An 18,537-nucleotide genomic window follows, 5' to 3' on the forward strand; every position below is an offset into this window, starting at 1 on the left:
GAGTCTCATGTGACATCCAGTCGCGAACAACTAGTTTGACTTTGTAGTGTGGATTCCAAACCCAGTGTATCCCAGTCATCTTGATCTGTCACACACGACAAAGAAAAAGTTTCAAGAGCTTTTGGAGAAAGCTTCGAGCACCGGTCAGATTCATCGAACGAAGAGACGGAAGAGATCTAAAATAGCTCTCGTTAAAAAAGAAAAAGACCAATTTGTGAAAGTGTTTGGCTTCATGGTTGTCATTTCTCCTGTCTCCTTAAAACCATGTTTTTTTAAAAAAGATTCTGACGTTCACCAATGTTTTCCCATCTTTGTTCTTAGGTTGTTCGAGCACACTTACGCCCACACGACAATAGACATGCGTTTGCAAAATAAGTTTTTCTTTGTTTCATTTGACATTTTCAAACGAACATCAGGAAGGAGAAAACGTCATCTGCAGGGACACAGACAGGAAGTCTCTAGAGTTTACTCTGAATGATGCAGAATCATAAAGCATGAGCGTCACAATCCTTTTTGTGTTGCTCTAACTTTCATCATCCATGATCTTGCTCTTCCTCACAAAGCCACCGTCGTCTAAAGGAGCTTTCGTGAACATGAGAGTGAGTTCAGTGAACTTTAGTGACCGCTGCACTCACCAGACATAATTAACATAATATTAATTGGGAGCTGATGTCTGGGTGAGGAAAAATAATTCAATATGTGAATAATCATCGGCCTATTGCTAAATTATGAAGTTTATATTTTAAATACTGTATTCCTCTGTCCACACAAGTGTTACAATGTAAAACATACAATAGAATTCTGCTCCTCATGGATTTCTGCCATCGTTTATGTTGTCACAACTTTCCTTGTGTGATCCAGTGCCGGCCCGGCAGCAGATCCTCACTTTCATCACAGAGCCAGTTTCAGGCCGTGGTTCAAACCTGTGATGGTGTTTGTTGTGCTCCACAGACGGGGTTCGATGGTCCACTCTCTGCACAGGAGCAGATGTTCATCCTTTATGAAATCAAACTGCAGTGCTACCAGAACCTGTCCAGCCTCGAGCCGGGCTCCACAGGTAACACACATGCACACTCACACAGATCTACGTGTATTTAATCTTCTCCATGTTTCTCTGGAAGCAATGCAAATCCTAAGTTTTGTGCTGAAACAATGAAAGAAATCAAACTTTTGAGAGGCACAACAGCATAATAGTTGAATTCCAATGTTAAGTGGTGGTAATTTGATTATATTCATATGCAGAAGGAGAATTTCAGAAGATGAATATTGTTAAATGTGTTGAGCCACACTTGGTATTCTTCTCAAGCTTTTTCCAATCTGTCACAATTTTTTGGAAACCTTGGTACCTTTATCATTTTAAAGTTCCGAGCTATGATTGAAACAACTATTCTCTGAGTTTGTTTTAGATAGAAGAAGAATAAAAAACTGACATTTCATTTGTAGTCGTGGTGTGATGGTGCTCTTTGGCTGAAAGGACAGATGTCACTGGCAGATTTATTGGCTTTAGCGAACGAGCTAATTAAGATAACAGAGTCACTGCCCGGTCCAACAAAGAGCAGGTTTTAATTGAACTAATGTTTCCCATTTGTACTGATGGGATTTACAATATAACTTCTCAGCAGGCCTATAAAAAAATATGAAATATTATCTAAAGTGTTGAAATGAAAGGCTCAGAAAACTGTAAATCCCATCAACGTTTTTCTTCACATTGCATTTTATAATTGAGTGGAGATTGGGAACTGTCAGTGCTCAGTCCTCAGACGACCAAGGACAGAAAATCACTTTCAATCAATTGCTGTAACTTTCTGGAAATGACAATGTGACATCCCCCCCCACACGTGTTGACACTGAGATGAGGCAGCTGTGGAGGACTGGAGGAATTCATCATGCAACTATTCCTGCCACGTTCTGGGTGAACCTTCGCACGAATGAACACTACGAAGGTTTCCAGCAGAGCACGCCCGAAAGTTCATGCTTTTATTCACACATATAGATAAAATCTTATAAATGTAATTTATTCAGTCTCGCCTGTCAAGGACTGCTTTGGATCAGTGAGGAATTGAATGCAGCCGATCGAAAGTGTTTCTGCTTCTGTCAGATTCAAGGTGGTTTGGTTTCTCTGGTCACTCAATGTACAGAAAATCATTGGAAACCACATATGCACACATTTCACTTCTTGTTAGAAGGGAATTTGAGGGTTTATTGAAAAGACGCAAAGCCAATATTGAGACTCATAACACATATTTCATATTTGTACAATAATTACATGTTATTGTCAAAGAAACCACTTCACATTTACATTAATCACATAATGGTAAAGCAACACCACACAAAGTTACTTTGATGGTAAACTGACTTTAAAAGGGAGAACGGCCCCTCTTTCATTTCCACTTCTCACCCTGAATGTCTCTTCTTGATCAGTGTAGCTTTGGTGAGCAGGATCAATCTCCTGTGACCAGTGTGTAGCTGCCTGATGGTCGCAGTTTAATTTGGCGGAATCAAGGCCAAGCGAGTTCACAAGTAAAGTTGAACTGTAGATCAGTGGAAAAGTCATTAAAACCAGCGTTTATCTCCAAACTTCAAGAGGAAACTTTTAAAACATCAAAAGCTCTAATCAGAGTTTTGTGTATTTGCTTCAGCAGCAGCTCCTCTGGTTCAGGAAGCAGGGAATCATGGGTAATATCCACCGTTCAGTTGAGTTTTTGTTCCAAGACTCGAATTGAGCCCAACAGAATTTATCACCGCGTAAGGCTCCAGAGGGCGCTGTTGCTCACTGTTATCAGATTAGTTAGTCAATACAATGTAAGAATGTTTGCATTTCAGACAGTAAACAAAAGCTTTGAGATCCAACCTGACCAGGGGCCTCTACTAAGAAGCTCATTCACTTCTTGTCGAGGTGGATCACCATGGTAACTTGTGCTGAAAGGCCAACCCGCTCCGGAGCAGGTTGAGTGGGAGGGATCAGCCCGTATTAAAACAGTATCTCAGTGAAAGATAGAGATTCTCATCGGAGGGAAGGATCTACCTTTGTCTGCTGCCGGAGCCGAACATAACCAGGCTGACACGTAGGAGCAACGTGCTCACAGTACCAATGACTGGATGCTCCATGCAGCTGTGCTTGTTGGAGATACCTGTGCAATGTGGATGATGGCAAGGGGAAGTTCAGCAAGGTTCCCAGGACACACTGGATTAAATGGGATTCTACTGAAACACATGGGCAGAGCTGTTGAGACTGGATCAATTCTGTCTTTCCTTCCTTCTATGATTGGTTTCCGACCCCCTCCCTTCACCATCACACCTGCAATCATGGGGCCTGAGAGTGGACCAACTCTCAGACACCTCTTATATATCTAATATAATGGTTTGCTCCTTATCGTTAAATATGAGGCTCTGCTGCCAGTAGTACAGATCTAGATCAGGAAAATCCTGGGTTGATTTACAGATTTAATAACCAGCATCTTCCAAGTACAAGCCTCAGGTACTAGAAGGTGTGTGTCTGTGTGTGTGTGTGTTAACCTTTTCTCTTTCTCACTGCAGATGATGTGTGCGCCCCAGACTGGGATGGTCTCATTTGTTGGCCACAAGGATCCCCTGGGCTGGTTTCCAAGGTTTCCTGTCCGTCTTACATCTTTGACTTTAATCACAAAGGTCAGTTCTGTTTTCTTTTATAGACGAAGCATCAATAACACTGGCAACTAGAAGAAGACAGGAAATTTAGACTGTGAAGATAAATTAAGGTTGGAAAACCTTTTAAAGTTGTTTTAATAAAATAGACACATTGGTTGTTGACTGTAGGGAAAGAGGAAGCTCAAAATCAAATCATCAACATTTTATATGAATGAAATGCTTGAATTATGACAACACCCATTTGAATTGTCCAACTTTACAGGACACGCGTACAGGAAGTGTGACGGCAACGGCTCCTGGGTGTTTGTCGACCGTTGGAACAAAACATGGACCAACTACTCAGAGTGTCTGCGCTTCCTTCAGCCCATCGAAGAGGAAGAGAGAGTAAGTTTGATCGAAACCCATTTGCACAACAAGTATTTGGTTCACAAGAAAATCAATTTTCAAAATGTAAACTTTTCTTGAACCAGGTGAATCCCTTTGTGGAGAGAGGCCTGGCCTGTTGATGTAGACCAGGCCAAGACAGCAGCATCAAGCATTACAAGATAAAAAAAAAATGGGACAATGCAACAACAGGCATATTAGTGTGACAACACAGAGATGAGGCTAAAAAGACATTGTCAATATCAGGAGAGCCAACAAACTTACTAACATACAGCCAATATAGAAAAAAGCAGGCTAACGAATGCACAGAAAACCGAAACACAAGACTCACACAACCAGAACCATCAACAGACAACCGGACCAAGTCAAAGGGAAATATACTTTATACACAAAGGAACTGAACACAGGTGAAAACACATTCCAGGTCGGATGATCAGACAGGAGGTTAAGCAAGAGAGACACAAAGGGAAAGACATTCCAAAGTCAAAAAGGAAACAAAGAACTCACAGTGCAAACAAATAAGCAAACACGGAACATAAATTCAGGAAGTTAAAGGTCCAAATCTATCTTTCAAAATCACAAAAGTTTGACAAAAGTGACAGGGAAGTCTGAAAAGCTTTTTGTGCAGCAGGATTGTATTTTTCTCGTATCTTACCTTTGTAATCAGTTCCTGAAAATGGATCTTGGATGCCAGCAGACACCGACCTTCTAAATGTTTTTCCTCAAACACTTTAGTATTTGACAAAGAAACAAACTAAACACAAAAGCCAAAGCATCAGTAATCCCAGTAGCAGCGTCTGATCGAGTAATTTATCATCATCTGTGGGCTTTTCTTAATTGGCATTGAGAGGTGGCCAACGGCAAAATGTAAATCCATCACTGACTCATGTTTTATCTTTGCTTTGGTTTCCTCTACCTCCAGAGTTAATTAATAACGTGTTGGTCTTTCTGCCAATGGCTGATAATTTGAAAACATTTTCCAGCCGACAGTTTCCATCAGAACTTCACACACTGCGGGCTTTCAACATTTAATGGTCTTTATTCGATTCTTTTCATGCTATGTATTTCGCCCACGAAGGAGTAGGTTCCTTTTTAAAAGAACCGATCCTCATTCTTGTGTTGGTGTTGCTTTAATTAAAAAAGTCAACATCTCCTCAGGCTCTGATCTGTGAAACTTCCCCTCTGGCTAAAGTTCCTTTGGCTCTTTCTTTCATTTTCCGTTGCTCTACTGCAGGATTGTATCCTCACACACGGACAGAATCTCTTATCAGGTGGCTATCACAGCAAGAGTCAATAAAGATAATTGTGAAATGTTGTCAACCTGTTGCAGGAGATGATCGTTTGAGATCTTGTTTGGAGACTTAAGACTATGAGTTGTGCCTTGACTTCCTGAAAGCTCCACTTCACACATGTGACAAGACTCTTTCTGCACAAACACCAAAATGTTTACCGCAATAATTAAACATCCACCATACATATTCATCTCCTATGAACTTCTAATACAATATATTCATAGTATAAATGGTTGCACTATGGAAAATCCCTTTTTAAAATTTGAATCAACCCTTTTATTATCCAACATATTCATTTATGCAACCCTCTTTCTCGAGGGACTATTTGACATTCGCTGTGTGAAAAATAAAGTGTCTCTTCACAAAGAGAGCAGCAGCCATCTTTCATTCTGCTTATCAGCTGGATCTTCTGGCTCATTTCAGTTTGACCGGTGCATGAAAAGATAACGTTATCTTAGAAAAACACATTCCTTGTCAAAACTGCTGATATCTTTTGCAGTTCTTTAGCTTTTGAAAGCAAATAATCTTCTAGAGATTAAGGTTTTAATGCTGCGACAGATAATAAGGAAATGTTGCTCCAGACAAAACTCCCACTGAGTATCTGATCCACTCTTGTGTACTGGAGCAGTTTCTGCTTTAATGTGAACGTTACCTCTCCATCTCCTGTCAAAATATGAAATCCACCTCAATCGACCTCTTGTATTGCAGCCTGTTTGGCTGAAGCAAATCCGAGTGACACTTGTGTAAAGTTCAAGAGTCTGTTTAATCCTTAAATGTTTGTTCACAGCGAGACTTCTTCGAGCGACTCTACGTCATGTACACCATCGGCTACTCTGTGTCCTTCAGCTCGCTGCTCGTGGCCATCTTTATCATCGGATACTTCAGGTAAGAGGACTTCTCCAGCCATGATGAAAATAAGTTGGTTACTAGGTTACGAAATCAGGGGCATTCACACTCTGCTAAAGTCACTTGACTCAACCCAGTGACACATAAGGAGGAAACAACGCCCGAGTAACGTTTGAAGCAAAAATAGTTTTATCAACAGACAAATGGCACTAAATTAAACTATGGGAGTGCGGATGCCAAGAAGAACGGAAACATGGAGAAGATCTGAGCCAACCACACAGTGGGCCGCCAGATCCAGTAATATCCTCCTCCCACTACCTGAGATCAAAAATAACTCAAAACAAAAACAAAATAATTGTAAGGCTGTGAAACAACAATATATTTCCAACTCACCTCCAGCTCCCTCTGCAAAATGTACACGCTCTCTCAGCCACGCCTTCGTACATAGTTGTTTGTTTTTCTGCAATAAAAAAATGAGGAAGAAGAAGAAACTGTTTATGAAAAGCTCAGCTTGAGGATGAGTCACTCACGACAAGAATAACTCTGAAGTAGCATCAACACACGAACATTACAAACAGGAAGGAGCTGCACTTGTAGTAAACATATGGCTCTTTGGCTGTTAATATTTAAATAATATGTTTTGGAAGGAAACGCGGTGATAAAACAGTGTAAATACCCGGTTATGCTTACTAGAATAATCATTAGAAAAATACAGGTGGTGGGAAATGATTGCCTTTCCAGTTAATTGATCCAAGTGAAATGTTAATGTGATCTTGATGTTTTTTAGTCAGCGTGCAGCGGGTCACTGATTTAAAGCAGCACATAATTAAATATACAAAAAATATGATGAATAATAATCAGCTACAATTGAATAACGGACAAATTGGCTATTAAATGGAACCTTTTCACAGCTTTGTATGATTGGGACTAAATCACACTGCTCTTCTTAATATTGGTCCTGAGGCTGTGTATAATAAACCAACAGTGTGCAGGGATTCATCAAGTTACATTCAATGTGTTAAAGAATAACAAAACTTCTTCATCTTCCTTGTTTTGTGTATTGGCGAGTGGCAACTTACATCAAGGTGCATTATCGCCATCTGCTGTGTCTTCTTCTTCTTCGTTGGTGGAGGTGTAGTTGTGAAGACAGAGGAGGTGAAGGAAAGCGCGTGCAAATTTATATAGGTTTCTGTATGTTTATTGAATGTTCAGTGTTTTGTAGTGTTTGTGTACGTTTAGTGTAGTTTGTCTGTGTGTTTGCCTTGTCTGTGGGGGGGGATGGCGTCCGCAGGGACGCCGCCGATGTCCCTGAGACATGGCGTCAGGCTGGTGCCTCAGCTCAGCTCCACGGTGGACAGTGTTGGGAAGGATACTTTCAAAATGTATTTCGTTACAGAATACAGAATACATGCCCAAAAATGTAATCTGTAACGTATTCCATTACATTAACTAATCTGAGTAACGTATTCTGAATACTTGGAATACTTCCGGTTTGTATTGCATTTTTTTAAGTGTATGATTGCGGCGTTGTTATAGTCAGTGGAGCAGCAGCAGTTTAAACTCTCTCTCCGCCGATGCGGCGGGCCAGCTGGATGTCCGGCTCCCATCCACTCCCACCTCTGTGCCGGTCCCAACGGAGGCTGAAGTGCAGCGCCACAGCAAGGCTGCCTCGCGTCGTGCAGCGATCGTTTCGGCGTCGAGTCTATTTTTGTTTGCGCTTGACGCGACCGTATCGCTCCAGGAAACACACTGAAAAATGATTTTAAACGATATTGATGACATATTTTATATGATATAAATGATAAAGTATGGATCCCATAGTTTAAATTCCCCTTCTGTTGTCCTGGAGTTTTAATTTTACCAATATTACCAATCACATTATTACATGCCCCCCTCTGCCCCTCCATACAGACACACAAGCAGTCATAAAGATAAAAAGAGAGGGGGGGCCCTCCCCATTGGCTTGAGTGGAGAATACGTAATTTACCCTCGACACCCGACATTGAACGGAGCAAACAGCGGAGAAGTTCTTGAAGATGGATGACATTAAATTGGGACGCTGTTGCAGTTAATGTTGGAGCAACAAGTGAACATATGCTTTTATACTACTGGGTCAACGGGTGATATTATAAGCGCTGCCCGGCGCTTCAGCGTCCGGTGTGAACCCGGCGTGCCTCGCTGGTCTCCTGCTGAGCCATGACAGCGGAGCTCTGGGAGCGCAGGTCGGTCTTCTCTCACCAGGCGCTGGAAGGGCAGCTTGCGGATCAGCAGCTCCGTAGATTTCTGGTAGCGACGGAACTCTCTCAGAGCCTCGGTCCCGGGCCTGAAACGGTCCCGAGCCGGTCGCGGTGAGGCTTCTTCACGCCGCCGGGGGCCGGGCGCTCTTACGGCAGCCCTGGTCTCAAGCTGCTTCCTGGGGGCTTTGCCTCCGGTGGATTTACGAGAGAGTGAATAAACTCGTGAAACAGAGAAGTACCGTCATGTAATCCACTTATTTCAACAATGTAACTGTATTCTGAATACCATCTATTTAATTTGTAACTGTAACGGAATACAGTTACTCATAATTTGTATTCTAAATACGTAACGCCGTTACATGTATTCCGTTACTCCCCAACACTGACGGTGGAGCAGGTGCTGCTGGCCGTGGGGGAGCAGGTGGGACATGAGAACATATCCTACGCTTCCAGGATGAACAAGGCGCTGGTGATCTTTTTTAAAGATCCAGACTCGGTCACTAAGCTCATTGAAAGCGGTTTAACATTAGAGGAGGAGTTCATTCAAGTGTCCCCGCTAGCGGTAGCTTCCACCCGGATCACCGTGTCCGGCGTCCCCCCGTTCATCCCCAATGAAGCTCTGGAGAGAGAGCTGAGGCGGTTCGGGAAGTTCGCGAGTGGGTTCCGCGCGGTGGGTCTGGGCTGCAGAGACACGAAGCTGAAGCACGTACAGTCTCTGAGGAGACAAGCTTTCATGTTTCTGGAGAATGAGTCTCAGACACTAGACGTGTCTTTCCGGGTTCGCTACGAGGAAAGTTTCTACATGGTGTATGCGAGCTCGGGGAGCATGAAGTGTTTTCAGTGTGGAGAAGTGGGACACAAGAAAGTGACGTGCCCGAACGGAAAACGTGCGGGGGGGGGGGCCGCTGGAGCGGAGGGAGGGGAGGGCAGCGCCGGGGTGACTAGGCCTGCGTGGGGCCGGTCGGCCGATGCTGCTGCGTCCTCTGCGGCTGCTGGTTCTGCTGCAGCTGTTCCGGCGGAGCCGGTGGCTGCGGTGAGGTCCAAGAAGAGATGTGAGAAACAGAGTGTAAATGAAAATGTGGTTGTGGCCGAGCAAGAGATGCAGTGTGGTGTGCACAGCAGGTAGAACCGGTACAGGCTGAAGTTAACAGCAGTCAGGTTAGTGAGATGGACGTGGAGGAAGATTATGAATCTGACAATGCGTCTCTAGCTGACAGCGTCTCACTAAGCCCAGATTTATATTCATTAAAAGAGGTCAATGAGCTTCTGGATGAATCATTTGGCAAAGCAGTGGAGGTGGGGGAGTACTTCCCAGACGTAAAAAAGTTCATCCAGACAGTCAGTACACTGCAGAAGGTGGTGTGGACGGATGTCCTGGATGAAAAAAGAAGATATAGGCTCAGGAAACATGTCACTGCGGCTAAAAAAGGTCTACCATGTAATATACGGTCCAAGAGAAGAAAAAGTTGTAAATAAAATTGATCATGACCATTCATCACTGGGTGTTTTCTTTCTGCTGTATATACCTGTTTGTCTTTTTACGCTGTATTTTTTATCCTCTCATGGCATTAAGGGTAGTCTCATTAAACAGAAACGGGGGTAGAGTGTTTTCTATCTAAGAGCTATTTGACAATGTCTCTTAAATAAAGTTATTTAAAAGTCTTCTTCTTCTTCTTCTTCTTCTTCTTCTTCTTCTTCTTCTTCTTCTTCTTCTTCTTCTTCTTCTTCTTCGAGTTTAATCCAACATCAAGGTACAATATGCATACAAAATGAATGAGAAGTGACTAGAATTAAGTTGCCTGATTAACTTGCATCCCGTTGCAAGTTAATCAGGAGGCCTTCGTATTGTTAGTATAAAATATTAAGCTGTTCTTACTTAAGGTTCTCCAGGGGCCGTATTTATGATCAGTGTGTTGCCGGAGAGGAAATAGGTTGTTTGCTTCATCCACACACACATCAACCTGGTTTTGCAGCGGTGCACCAACAGTAAATGACGGTAACGGACCCTGACGATGGTTGCCAACCGCCAATAATCTGAACAAAGAAGAAGAAGAATGTTTTACTCATTAATCACCATTTCTTTTTTAAGATGTGAATCAAATTCCACTCATTATTTGAACAGTGTGCTCTCGTCATCACATTGTCCGGCCCCCCCGGTGTAGGGGAGTGAGCTGGACTCTTTGCTGCTGACACAAGTCATTTTCATTGTTTCTTTGAACCTTCAGGAAGCCACAGCGTTGCTTTGCACTAAGGTAAAGGTAATCCATCACATAGTGAACACAGCCCGCTGTGTTAATGAGAACTCTCTTGATGGGGACTGTGCATAATAACAACCTGTACCCTGACTTTAAAAAAACTCCATTTTCACTACAGGAGCAGGATGAAAGATTTCATGAGCAGAGGTGGAAATAGAAAGTTAATTCATCAACGCCTGAGTTTGCTGACAGGTGATCAGAGATGCATATTTAAATAGACAAGTTGTGGCTAAACCTCAAACAGACCTCATCCAGATGCTGTCTCCTTCGGCCTTCCTCAGCTCTCCGCCTTTGTCACCGCTCTCTTCTATCACTTTAAACTCGTGAATGGCACAAATTCAAGCCTGATCCATAAAGCTACTATAGTGCAGTGACCTTTTCAAACCACGTCAATAGTTATTGTAAATGGCCAATTTATATGGTTATCTTCTAGTTTCAAAGCACTTAGAGTAGAGTTTTTACCATTTACACACATTCATCATGTGCATGTATGTGCAGCAGCTTCTCTTTTGAAACATCACTCGCGTACCAGGAGCAAAACCACCAGGAGCATTTTGAGGTTTAGTTTCTTGCCAGAGGATACTTCTACCTGCATAATGGGGGCCAAGCCAACCAATAATTAATCAATTAGTAATTTGTAATAAATTGGCATTTAGTCTATTACGATCCTGAGCAACGTGTGGGATACCCAGGAAATCGAGTGCAATTTTACACGTCTTTTATTACCAGCCTCCTGTGTTTGTCTTTCATCCGCTGCTTTCACAGCCTCACAGTAAGAGACAGAAACAGCCTGAAGACTATTGTCAAAAATAATGACGTCTGAGTTTGTTTTGCAATCAACAAATCTTCGGTTTCTTCTCTTTTGGACATTGTTGAGTTTTTCCTTGTTGCCATCAGGACCTTGTTATGTTTTACCTTCTTGAAAAAACTAATCGTGTATCCGCTCCGTGACTACTTCAAACTAGATTATATCAAAAGAATATCTATGAGTAAAAGAAAAGAACCTTATACACAACATGGTGAAGGCCAACATTTAAATCACTTCACAAAAACACATCTGGGAAGCAGAGCTCCCTGCAAAACTTGAGTTAATGAGAGCCAATTAGGGATGAAACAATCATACATTTAGATTCACCCAGACGTCTGAAAGCAAACTTTACTGCTGAGGAAATTACCCCCCCACACACTTCAGCATCCTTACAGAACGGGAGGACTTTCTTTGGTAATTAGAAGCAACCACTGCAGCAGTGGTTGTATTCGGTCCTGCATGAGGAGCACTTCAGCCAAAGGGCAATTTCCTAACACTGACCACTCTGCACCCGAAACAAGAGGCTTTCAGAATGAGGGAGACAGAGGCAAGGACAACAGTAAACCGCTGCAGGAACCTTGTGACGTGGCTCGATTGAACATCTGAAGATCTGACAACGTCTTTGTCTCCACGAGTGTGCTGCTTGATAAGATGATGATTCACAGGACAGATTGTCTTCTCTGCAGAAAGGAGCAGGATCAGTTTAAAACAGGAGACAGATCCGCTGTCCAGAACATTGTTGTGGCAGAAAACTTGTCGGCTGCACTTTCTGAGGGTCTAGATTTATCTTCATTAGGCCGTGAGGTTGACAGTAGCATGAAAACACCGGATTGAAGCGGACGGCGTGATTGATGATACATCATTGTGATGAGAATTGGCTACAAACCCAGAAACCATTTTTTGGAAAATAATGAATTGGTGAGTACTACCAGGGGGCGATCCAGATGTTTTTTTCATCTAACTTTATCACAATTTGTTGATCACCACGAAGTTGCCCACATTAGTTAATTTACTCAATGTGGCCTGAAGCCTTGGACTTCTTCCCAAGTGAAGATGCTTTTATTCCAATGCGCTCAAATGCATCAGTGTTTTCCTTTCAAATGAAAAGTGAATGTGATCATGAATTCATACCAGTCGCTGCTCTTCTTTTTTCCTTTCTTCTCTTTAGGCGTCTTCGCTGCACCAGGAACTACATCCACATGCACCTGTTTGTGTCCTTCATGTTACGAGCCGTCAGCATCTTCGTGAAGGACAAGGTCGTCCACTCCAGCGCCGGGCTGCAGGACTTTGACTCCGCCCTTTTGGACAATCTAAAGACAGTTAGCATAGCATCTCTGGACAAGTCTCAATACGTAAGTTTGATTAACTTATTCAAACAGTATATTAGTTCCACAGGGAAGCATGTGCACAAACAGGAGGATAAATATGTTTGTGCTTGTCTGCGATTGTTTTTTTGGCATCAACTTCGTCAAACCCTTTATTTTTTTTACATGTTACAAAACAATTATTTCAGTTTCTGCTGTGTTGATATTCTTCTGGTTTTTTTTGCCTTTTGGTGCCATTTCTTATAACTTCAACTTCTCTGTTCAGCCCCCCCGCTATCCACATAACAAAGGGATGTCCTTATATGGAGAAAAAGAGACGTGGCAATATGCTAATTAAAGACAGCGGAATGTACTTCAAGTCAAACACTATCATCAATATCAGTAACTGATATTTCCTCAGTTTAATCAAAATGTACAACTGTGAAACTAAAGATTTAAAACTACTATTTCAGGAGATATTTATAGAGCGAAAAAATGAGAAGGAAAACTTTACAATGAGATGAAATTAATAATAATAATGATAATAACTTCATTAATGCACAACATTTCAACACAAAGGACGTACATAGTTATGATAAAACTGATAGAGATTAATGACCAGTAAAAGCCTGGCAGCCAAAACTAAATTCTGAAATTCTGAAAAAGTCTGTTTTTGTTTCAAATGTGTTTTGATTATAATTGATTGTGAACAAAAGGGAAATCGACCACGGTGCTTATATCCCCGGTGGAAACTTTGACTCCAGTCCAATGAATTAGGTGGTGCAGGGGTGGGGGTGTGTCACTAATTGATCACAGGACTGAACCGACAGCTGAATGACAGGAGGGCGAGGGAACATTTAAAACTTTGACAGCTTCCAAGGTGTCAGGTTGTGCTTGGATGAAAAGAGAGAATGAGCAGGTGGAGGTTAGAGATGAACATTAACAGTCCTGTCTGCTCAGCTTCACATGTCACACATGCTCAGGCTGATGTTCCCATGGGGACAATTAAGCAACGTGCCAACTCACCCAGCGTCTTCAACCCTGCCAACAGTGAATATGCATTTATTCATATTCCCATTGATTCCTTATTCTTGTCCATATCTCTATTTTATGTAGTTTAATTTCATCAAAGTGTGGCGTGAGACATAATCCCGCTTTGGACATACACTGCGTTAGAAAAACAACCTCTAGAAATAGAATTCACTGATTGTTAACTTTCGAGTCCCAGCATGAGTCCGGTGTTTTTAAGGGTTATGGTGAGGTGTGAGGTTATAAACACATATCCCTGAGGCTGCGAGCGGATCTGACAACTTGAGGGGAAAAACGTTCACAGAGCCGGGGATTCTGTCTGTTTTGGATAAGAATCATGTTCAATTTTCCGCTCTTAATACAGATCAATCATATCCCATGATAAGAGTAAAACTAATCCCTATTTGGGATCAGGAACATTTTTTTATCTTTCTGTAACATGGCAAGATTGGGCTTTTTTCAACGTGCTGACTTCTCCAAGTATGATCAATGGATCTTGATGTTTAGGGGACTGATATTTATGAGAAATATCTGGACCTTGTGAATTTAAATGTATTTTATTGAGGCTGCTGTTTGGCCTGGGATGAGGAATGTGCTCTAATGTGTGCTACGCTAGTTGAATGCTTATCCTTAACAACTCACTCTATTTCTGAATCTGTTGTTAAATGTCTGAGACAAACGTCACGCTGCAAATCCGAATTTACTGGCTCTCATTAACAGGAACCTTTCTTCATTGCTGTGCAAATTTATTCAGCTAGGTTCAACGGAATGTAGCTCAATCACCTTCTCTCTCAGGGGGGCACCTGTGATGCAAGATCAGAACTGCTCGTGATCACAATGTTTCATCAGGTAGAGAAATAAGCTGCAGCAAAGCCCGTCCAAGTAAGTCTGTGATCAAAAGGAAAGATGTTGGTGTTTCATTATTAGATCGGCTGCAAGGTGACCGTGCTGCTCTTCATCTATTTCCTGGCCACCAACTACTACTGGATCCTAGTGGAGGGCCTGTACCTTCACAGCCTCATCTTCATGGCCTTCAGATCGGACTCGAAGTACCTGTGGGGCTTCACGCTCGTCGGATGGGGTGAGCAGCACATATACATAATTCTCACAGCTTCTATTTAACTCCAATGTCACGGCGCAGTGTGATTAAACCATCCGCTGAGACCTGCCTCCAACAACTAGAGCAAAGAGGCTGGAAGTTTAAGCTGATGTATGACTCATACTTGCAAATCAGCTTGAATTATCATGCATAACACACAGTACAATGCATTAATTTTCTATTGAATCGATGTACTCTTTCTTTGCAGAAAGCCATGTATTAGGGAACATTAGGCAGCGGTGACAGCAGCTTTCTTACCCTCATATATAATTTTCTTGTCTGTGGTCGTTAAAAAGTCTGGACAGTGTGCAATTCTTACATTTTGCGAAAAAGAAGAAAATGAATTACAGACATAATGAATATCATTATCTTGAATGTAGTTTTTTGACAGTGATTTTATAGCTCTAAGATATTTGTCATATATATTGATCAGAAAATAAACATTACAGATTAGAGTTTTAGAACATTTTGATGGTATTTGAGTTTTTTACTCTCTCTTTTTTTTAGGCCAGGAATTTGTCCGCAACATGTTCAAAGAATAAAGCTGGTGCTTCAAGTCCCGTGAGAAGAAGGCTGTGCTCAACCTTTTGAAAGAAAGTCTCCTTCAGGACTGGGGGGAGAGAGGTTTGCTGGCTGGGCTGTAGAGCAACGTGCCGTCGGTTTGGAGAAGGCTCACAGCTCTTTGAGTAAAAGGGAGGAGCTAGCAGGAAAGGGGAGGCGGCAGAAGGAGCCTATTGGTTGACGGGCAGTAATTTGGTCACGATTACCGACTCGCCGATGGGAAGGCTTTATGGTTATGGTCGCAACACCAAATGAGTGTTGGACTCTGCCCTACAACATCAACCTCCCCTGGCCAAGACTGTCAGTTAAGCTCAACCAGTGGAGTCGCCTTCTGCTGGTCATTCGAGAGAATACAGGTTTCAGGCAGTTTGGCATTAGTGACATTTCCAGACCCTGAGTCTACGTTAACCTTTAAATAAAGTCTCTGATCCAAGCCCTCTCCGCTATTCTAAAGTCGGATTATGTACTTAACCAAATGTCAGGACTCTACAGTATCAGAGATAACAATCAAAGCCCATTGAACAGATAACGTTTCATATCAAAATGCATTAACTAGGATTCGCTGCTCTGAGAATTGGGAAATCAAAGAAATTTAAATTACTGCGGCTAACACAGCTGCCAGAAACCAGTGCATGTGGACTGCCTGTAAGGGACTGTGCATAAATTATTGGAGAACAGACGCCACAGGTGATAACAATATGCAGAGGATCACTATCATGCCTGTGAGAGAGCTTTTACCTTTCCCATCACAATTAATTTGGCTGCTAATGGGAGAAATATGTCAAGTTTGAGTTCAGCAGATCTTCATCTAATTTTCTAGAATTGTATATTTGTCTGCTCGCTCTGCTTTTTAACTGTTTTCTGCCTCAAGCCACAATGAGCCCTTACTTATAGTTGTTTAATGTAAATTGTGCTTTACTGTAAATCGCTGCCTCAACATCATCGTGTGGGTTCTTCCCCTTTGTCTCAATTAAGTCAGATACATTCATGTGACTCGAAAGCGTGTCGCCTAGAGCTCATATCTCTAGTAAATAGCTACTTCCTAATTCAAAGGTTGCAAATGCCGGAGGCTGTCACATTTTTTAATGCAGCCAAGAAATGCCTCCTTCCATTTCTGTGCTACAAAGGATCTGGTACTTCTCAGGCAAGCGTATCCCAGGATTCCTTGTGTACCTGTGACAAAGCTAACGAGCTAGTTATGCCAAATATCTGCGCTGTTTTGTTTCCTCCACACACACACATCTGTACAGAGGTATCGACCACTGCTCCACATGAAGCCAATTGACAACCTGGCTCTGTTTCTCCTCACTCTCCTGCTGCTAATCATTGACTCATAACTTCGGTTGCAACAACTTACACATGGAACTATACATGCCGACTTGTTGTTACGTTCCCTGTGGTGGCTAGCTGTGTGTGATGTAGTACGACACGTTGTCCTTCTGCACATGTGAGTCACTTTAGGGCCGTGACCAGCTGACATTATTGTCTGATGCTGGCCACATTTCAGAAATTATGGGACGAGCGCGACAAGCCGGGAAATTCTCCTGGGACCTAATACAACGTGTGGGAAATGCACTGTGACTGTTAAATGTGACTTTCACCATAACTTAGGCCAAGGAAACTCTGTCTGTGACATCAGTGCGACATCACAGCTCATGGTCGGTGTGATTTCTAATTTCAGGTGTTCCAGCAGTCTTCGTGGCAGTGTGGGCGATTGTCAGGGCGACACTAGCAGACGCGAGGTGAGAGAGAACCTGTCTTACTGTGTTTCATTTATCACTTCGTGATTGAAAAGGTCAACAAGTCTAAATGAGAGGCTTGTAATAAACATGAGAGGAGACACAAAAGGTGTAATTAGTGCTTAATAAAACTGACATTTAAGGGATCAGTGAAATCCAATCACTCATGCATGACTTGACTCACAGTGGAAGTTTTCTGAGCGGTGTGTAAATGAAGTCTTCAGTCGAGCTGCTTCTTTCCTCTGTCAGTGATCTTTATTTTTCTCTCCTTTCTCTAAAAAACCCAAAAGTTTGTGTCATTGTTAATAATCTATAACAAAAGTGAAATCCCTAGCCTCCCTCTTCCCCTTCACACTGAATATAAACGTTAATTTGGAGCCAATTTACTCCGTCTCATCTCTCTCTCTCTGTCTTTTTGAACGACTCCACCAATCTTAATGTTTTGCTGCTTTTGTATTCCCTGCTTCTTTTGACTTGCTCCTCTCCTGTTTGCATCAACTGTAGATGTTGGGAGTTAAGTGCCGGCAACATTAAGTGGATCTACCAGGTTCCCATTCTGACAGCTATTGGGGTAAGAGTGCAAGCGTGAGAGACAGAGTTTACCCTCAGAGTTTACCCTCGTCGTGAAAACTTGGAATACTTTCTAACATATGTGCAGCTTTTAATTATGGCAGAAATAACGAATGACATGAAATTGTATTCAGTCGTACTTTTCTAATCTTGAGTCATGGTCATTCTTGGTAAAAACTTCTCTTCCTAAAGAGTTTATCCCAAGCAGGAGTTGAAGTGTATAAAAATAAATATATGTACTTCACTAATAAAGCAGCAAAATAAACATATCAAGATGAAGGTGATTTTGATAAATAACATAATAATGTCATATAAGTATTTTTTACAGGTTTAAAGACGTTTGCTACTAACTGAAAGTTGTTGTTTAAAACTCTCCTTTTTGAGCAGAGACTGATTAACACTTCATAAACAGACAAATATATTCATAATCTGAAATACATCAAGTATGTGTTGTACCTCTTCACTGTCCACAATGCATAAATAATATAATGATATATATTAGTATATGTATACTAGTAGAGTCCTTGTTCTAAACCATCTTGCTGTTCTCGTCCTGTGTTAATGCTCCTATTTTTTTCATCTTTAATATTTATACTTGCCCATTCTGATTTATCCTCTTAGAGATGCATTGTATGTGCATGCAAAGTGCTGTTTGTCTTGCCGGCTGTATGTATTCTGAAGCTGTATTTATATTTCCATTCAAACTCATCCGAGCGTATGATTGAAAGGATGTAGATTCAGAAGGAAGCTCAAGCCTCAATTTGCATGTTTTAAATTACACTACTT

The 18,537-nt window shown here is 41.9% G+C and overlaps 1 protein-coding gene across 1 annotated transcript in view; it reads left to right on the forward strand.

Annotated features, from left to right (window-relative positions):
* The first annotated feature begins 593 nt into the window (after nucleotides 1–593).
* Nucleotides 594–18,537, forward strand: part of pth2ra (parathyroid hormone 2 receptor a) — a 29,384-nt gene continuing 11,440 nt past the window's right edge. The window contains exons 1-9 of the mRNA XM_061088069.1: nucleotides 594–599; nucleotides 952–1,057; nucleotides 3,538–3,648; nucleotides 3,890–4,011; nucleotides 6,091–6,188; nucleotides 12,618–12,801; nucleotides 14,710–14,863; nucleotides 17,124–17,184; nucleotides 17,686–17,752. Of these exons, the coding sequence (XP_060944052.1) occupies nucleotides 594–599; nucleotides 952–1,057; nucleotides 3,538–3,648; nucleotides 3,890–4,011; nucleotides 6,091–6,188; nucleotides 12,618–12,801; nucleotides 14,710–14,863; nucleotides 17,124–17,184; nucleotides 17,686–17,752 (909 nt within the window). The remainder of the gene's footprint in view (nucleotides 600–951; nucleotides 1,058–3,537; nucleotides 3,649–3,889; nucleotides 4,012–6,090; nucleotides 6,189–12,617; nucleotides 12,802–14,709; nucleotides 14,864–17,123; nucleotides 17,185–17,685; nucleotides 17,753–18,537) is intronic.

Source organism: Limanda limanda, chromosome 16 (assembly GCF_963576545.1).
Source record: "Limanda limanda chromosome 16, fLimLim1.1, whole genome shotgun sequence".
Classification (NCBI taxonomy): domain Eukaryota; kingdom Metazoa; phylum Chordata; class Actinopteri; order Pleuronectiformes; family Pleuronectidae; genus Limanda; species Limanda limanda.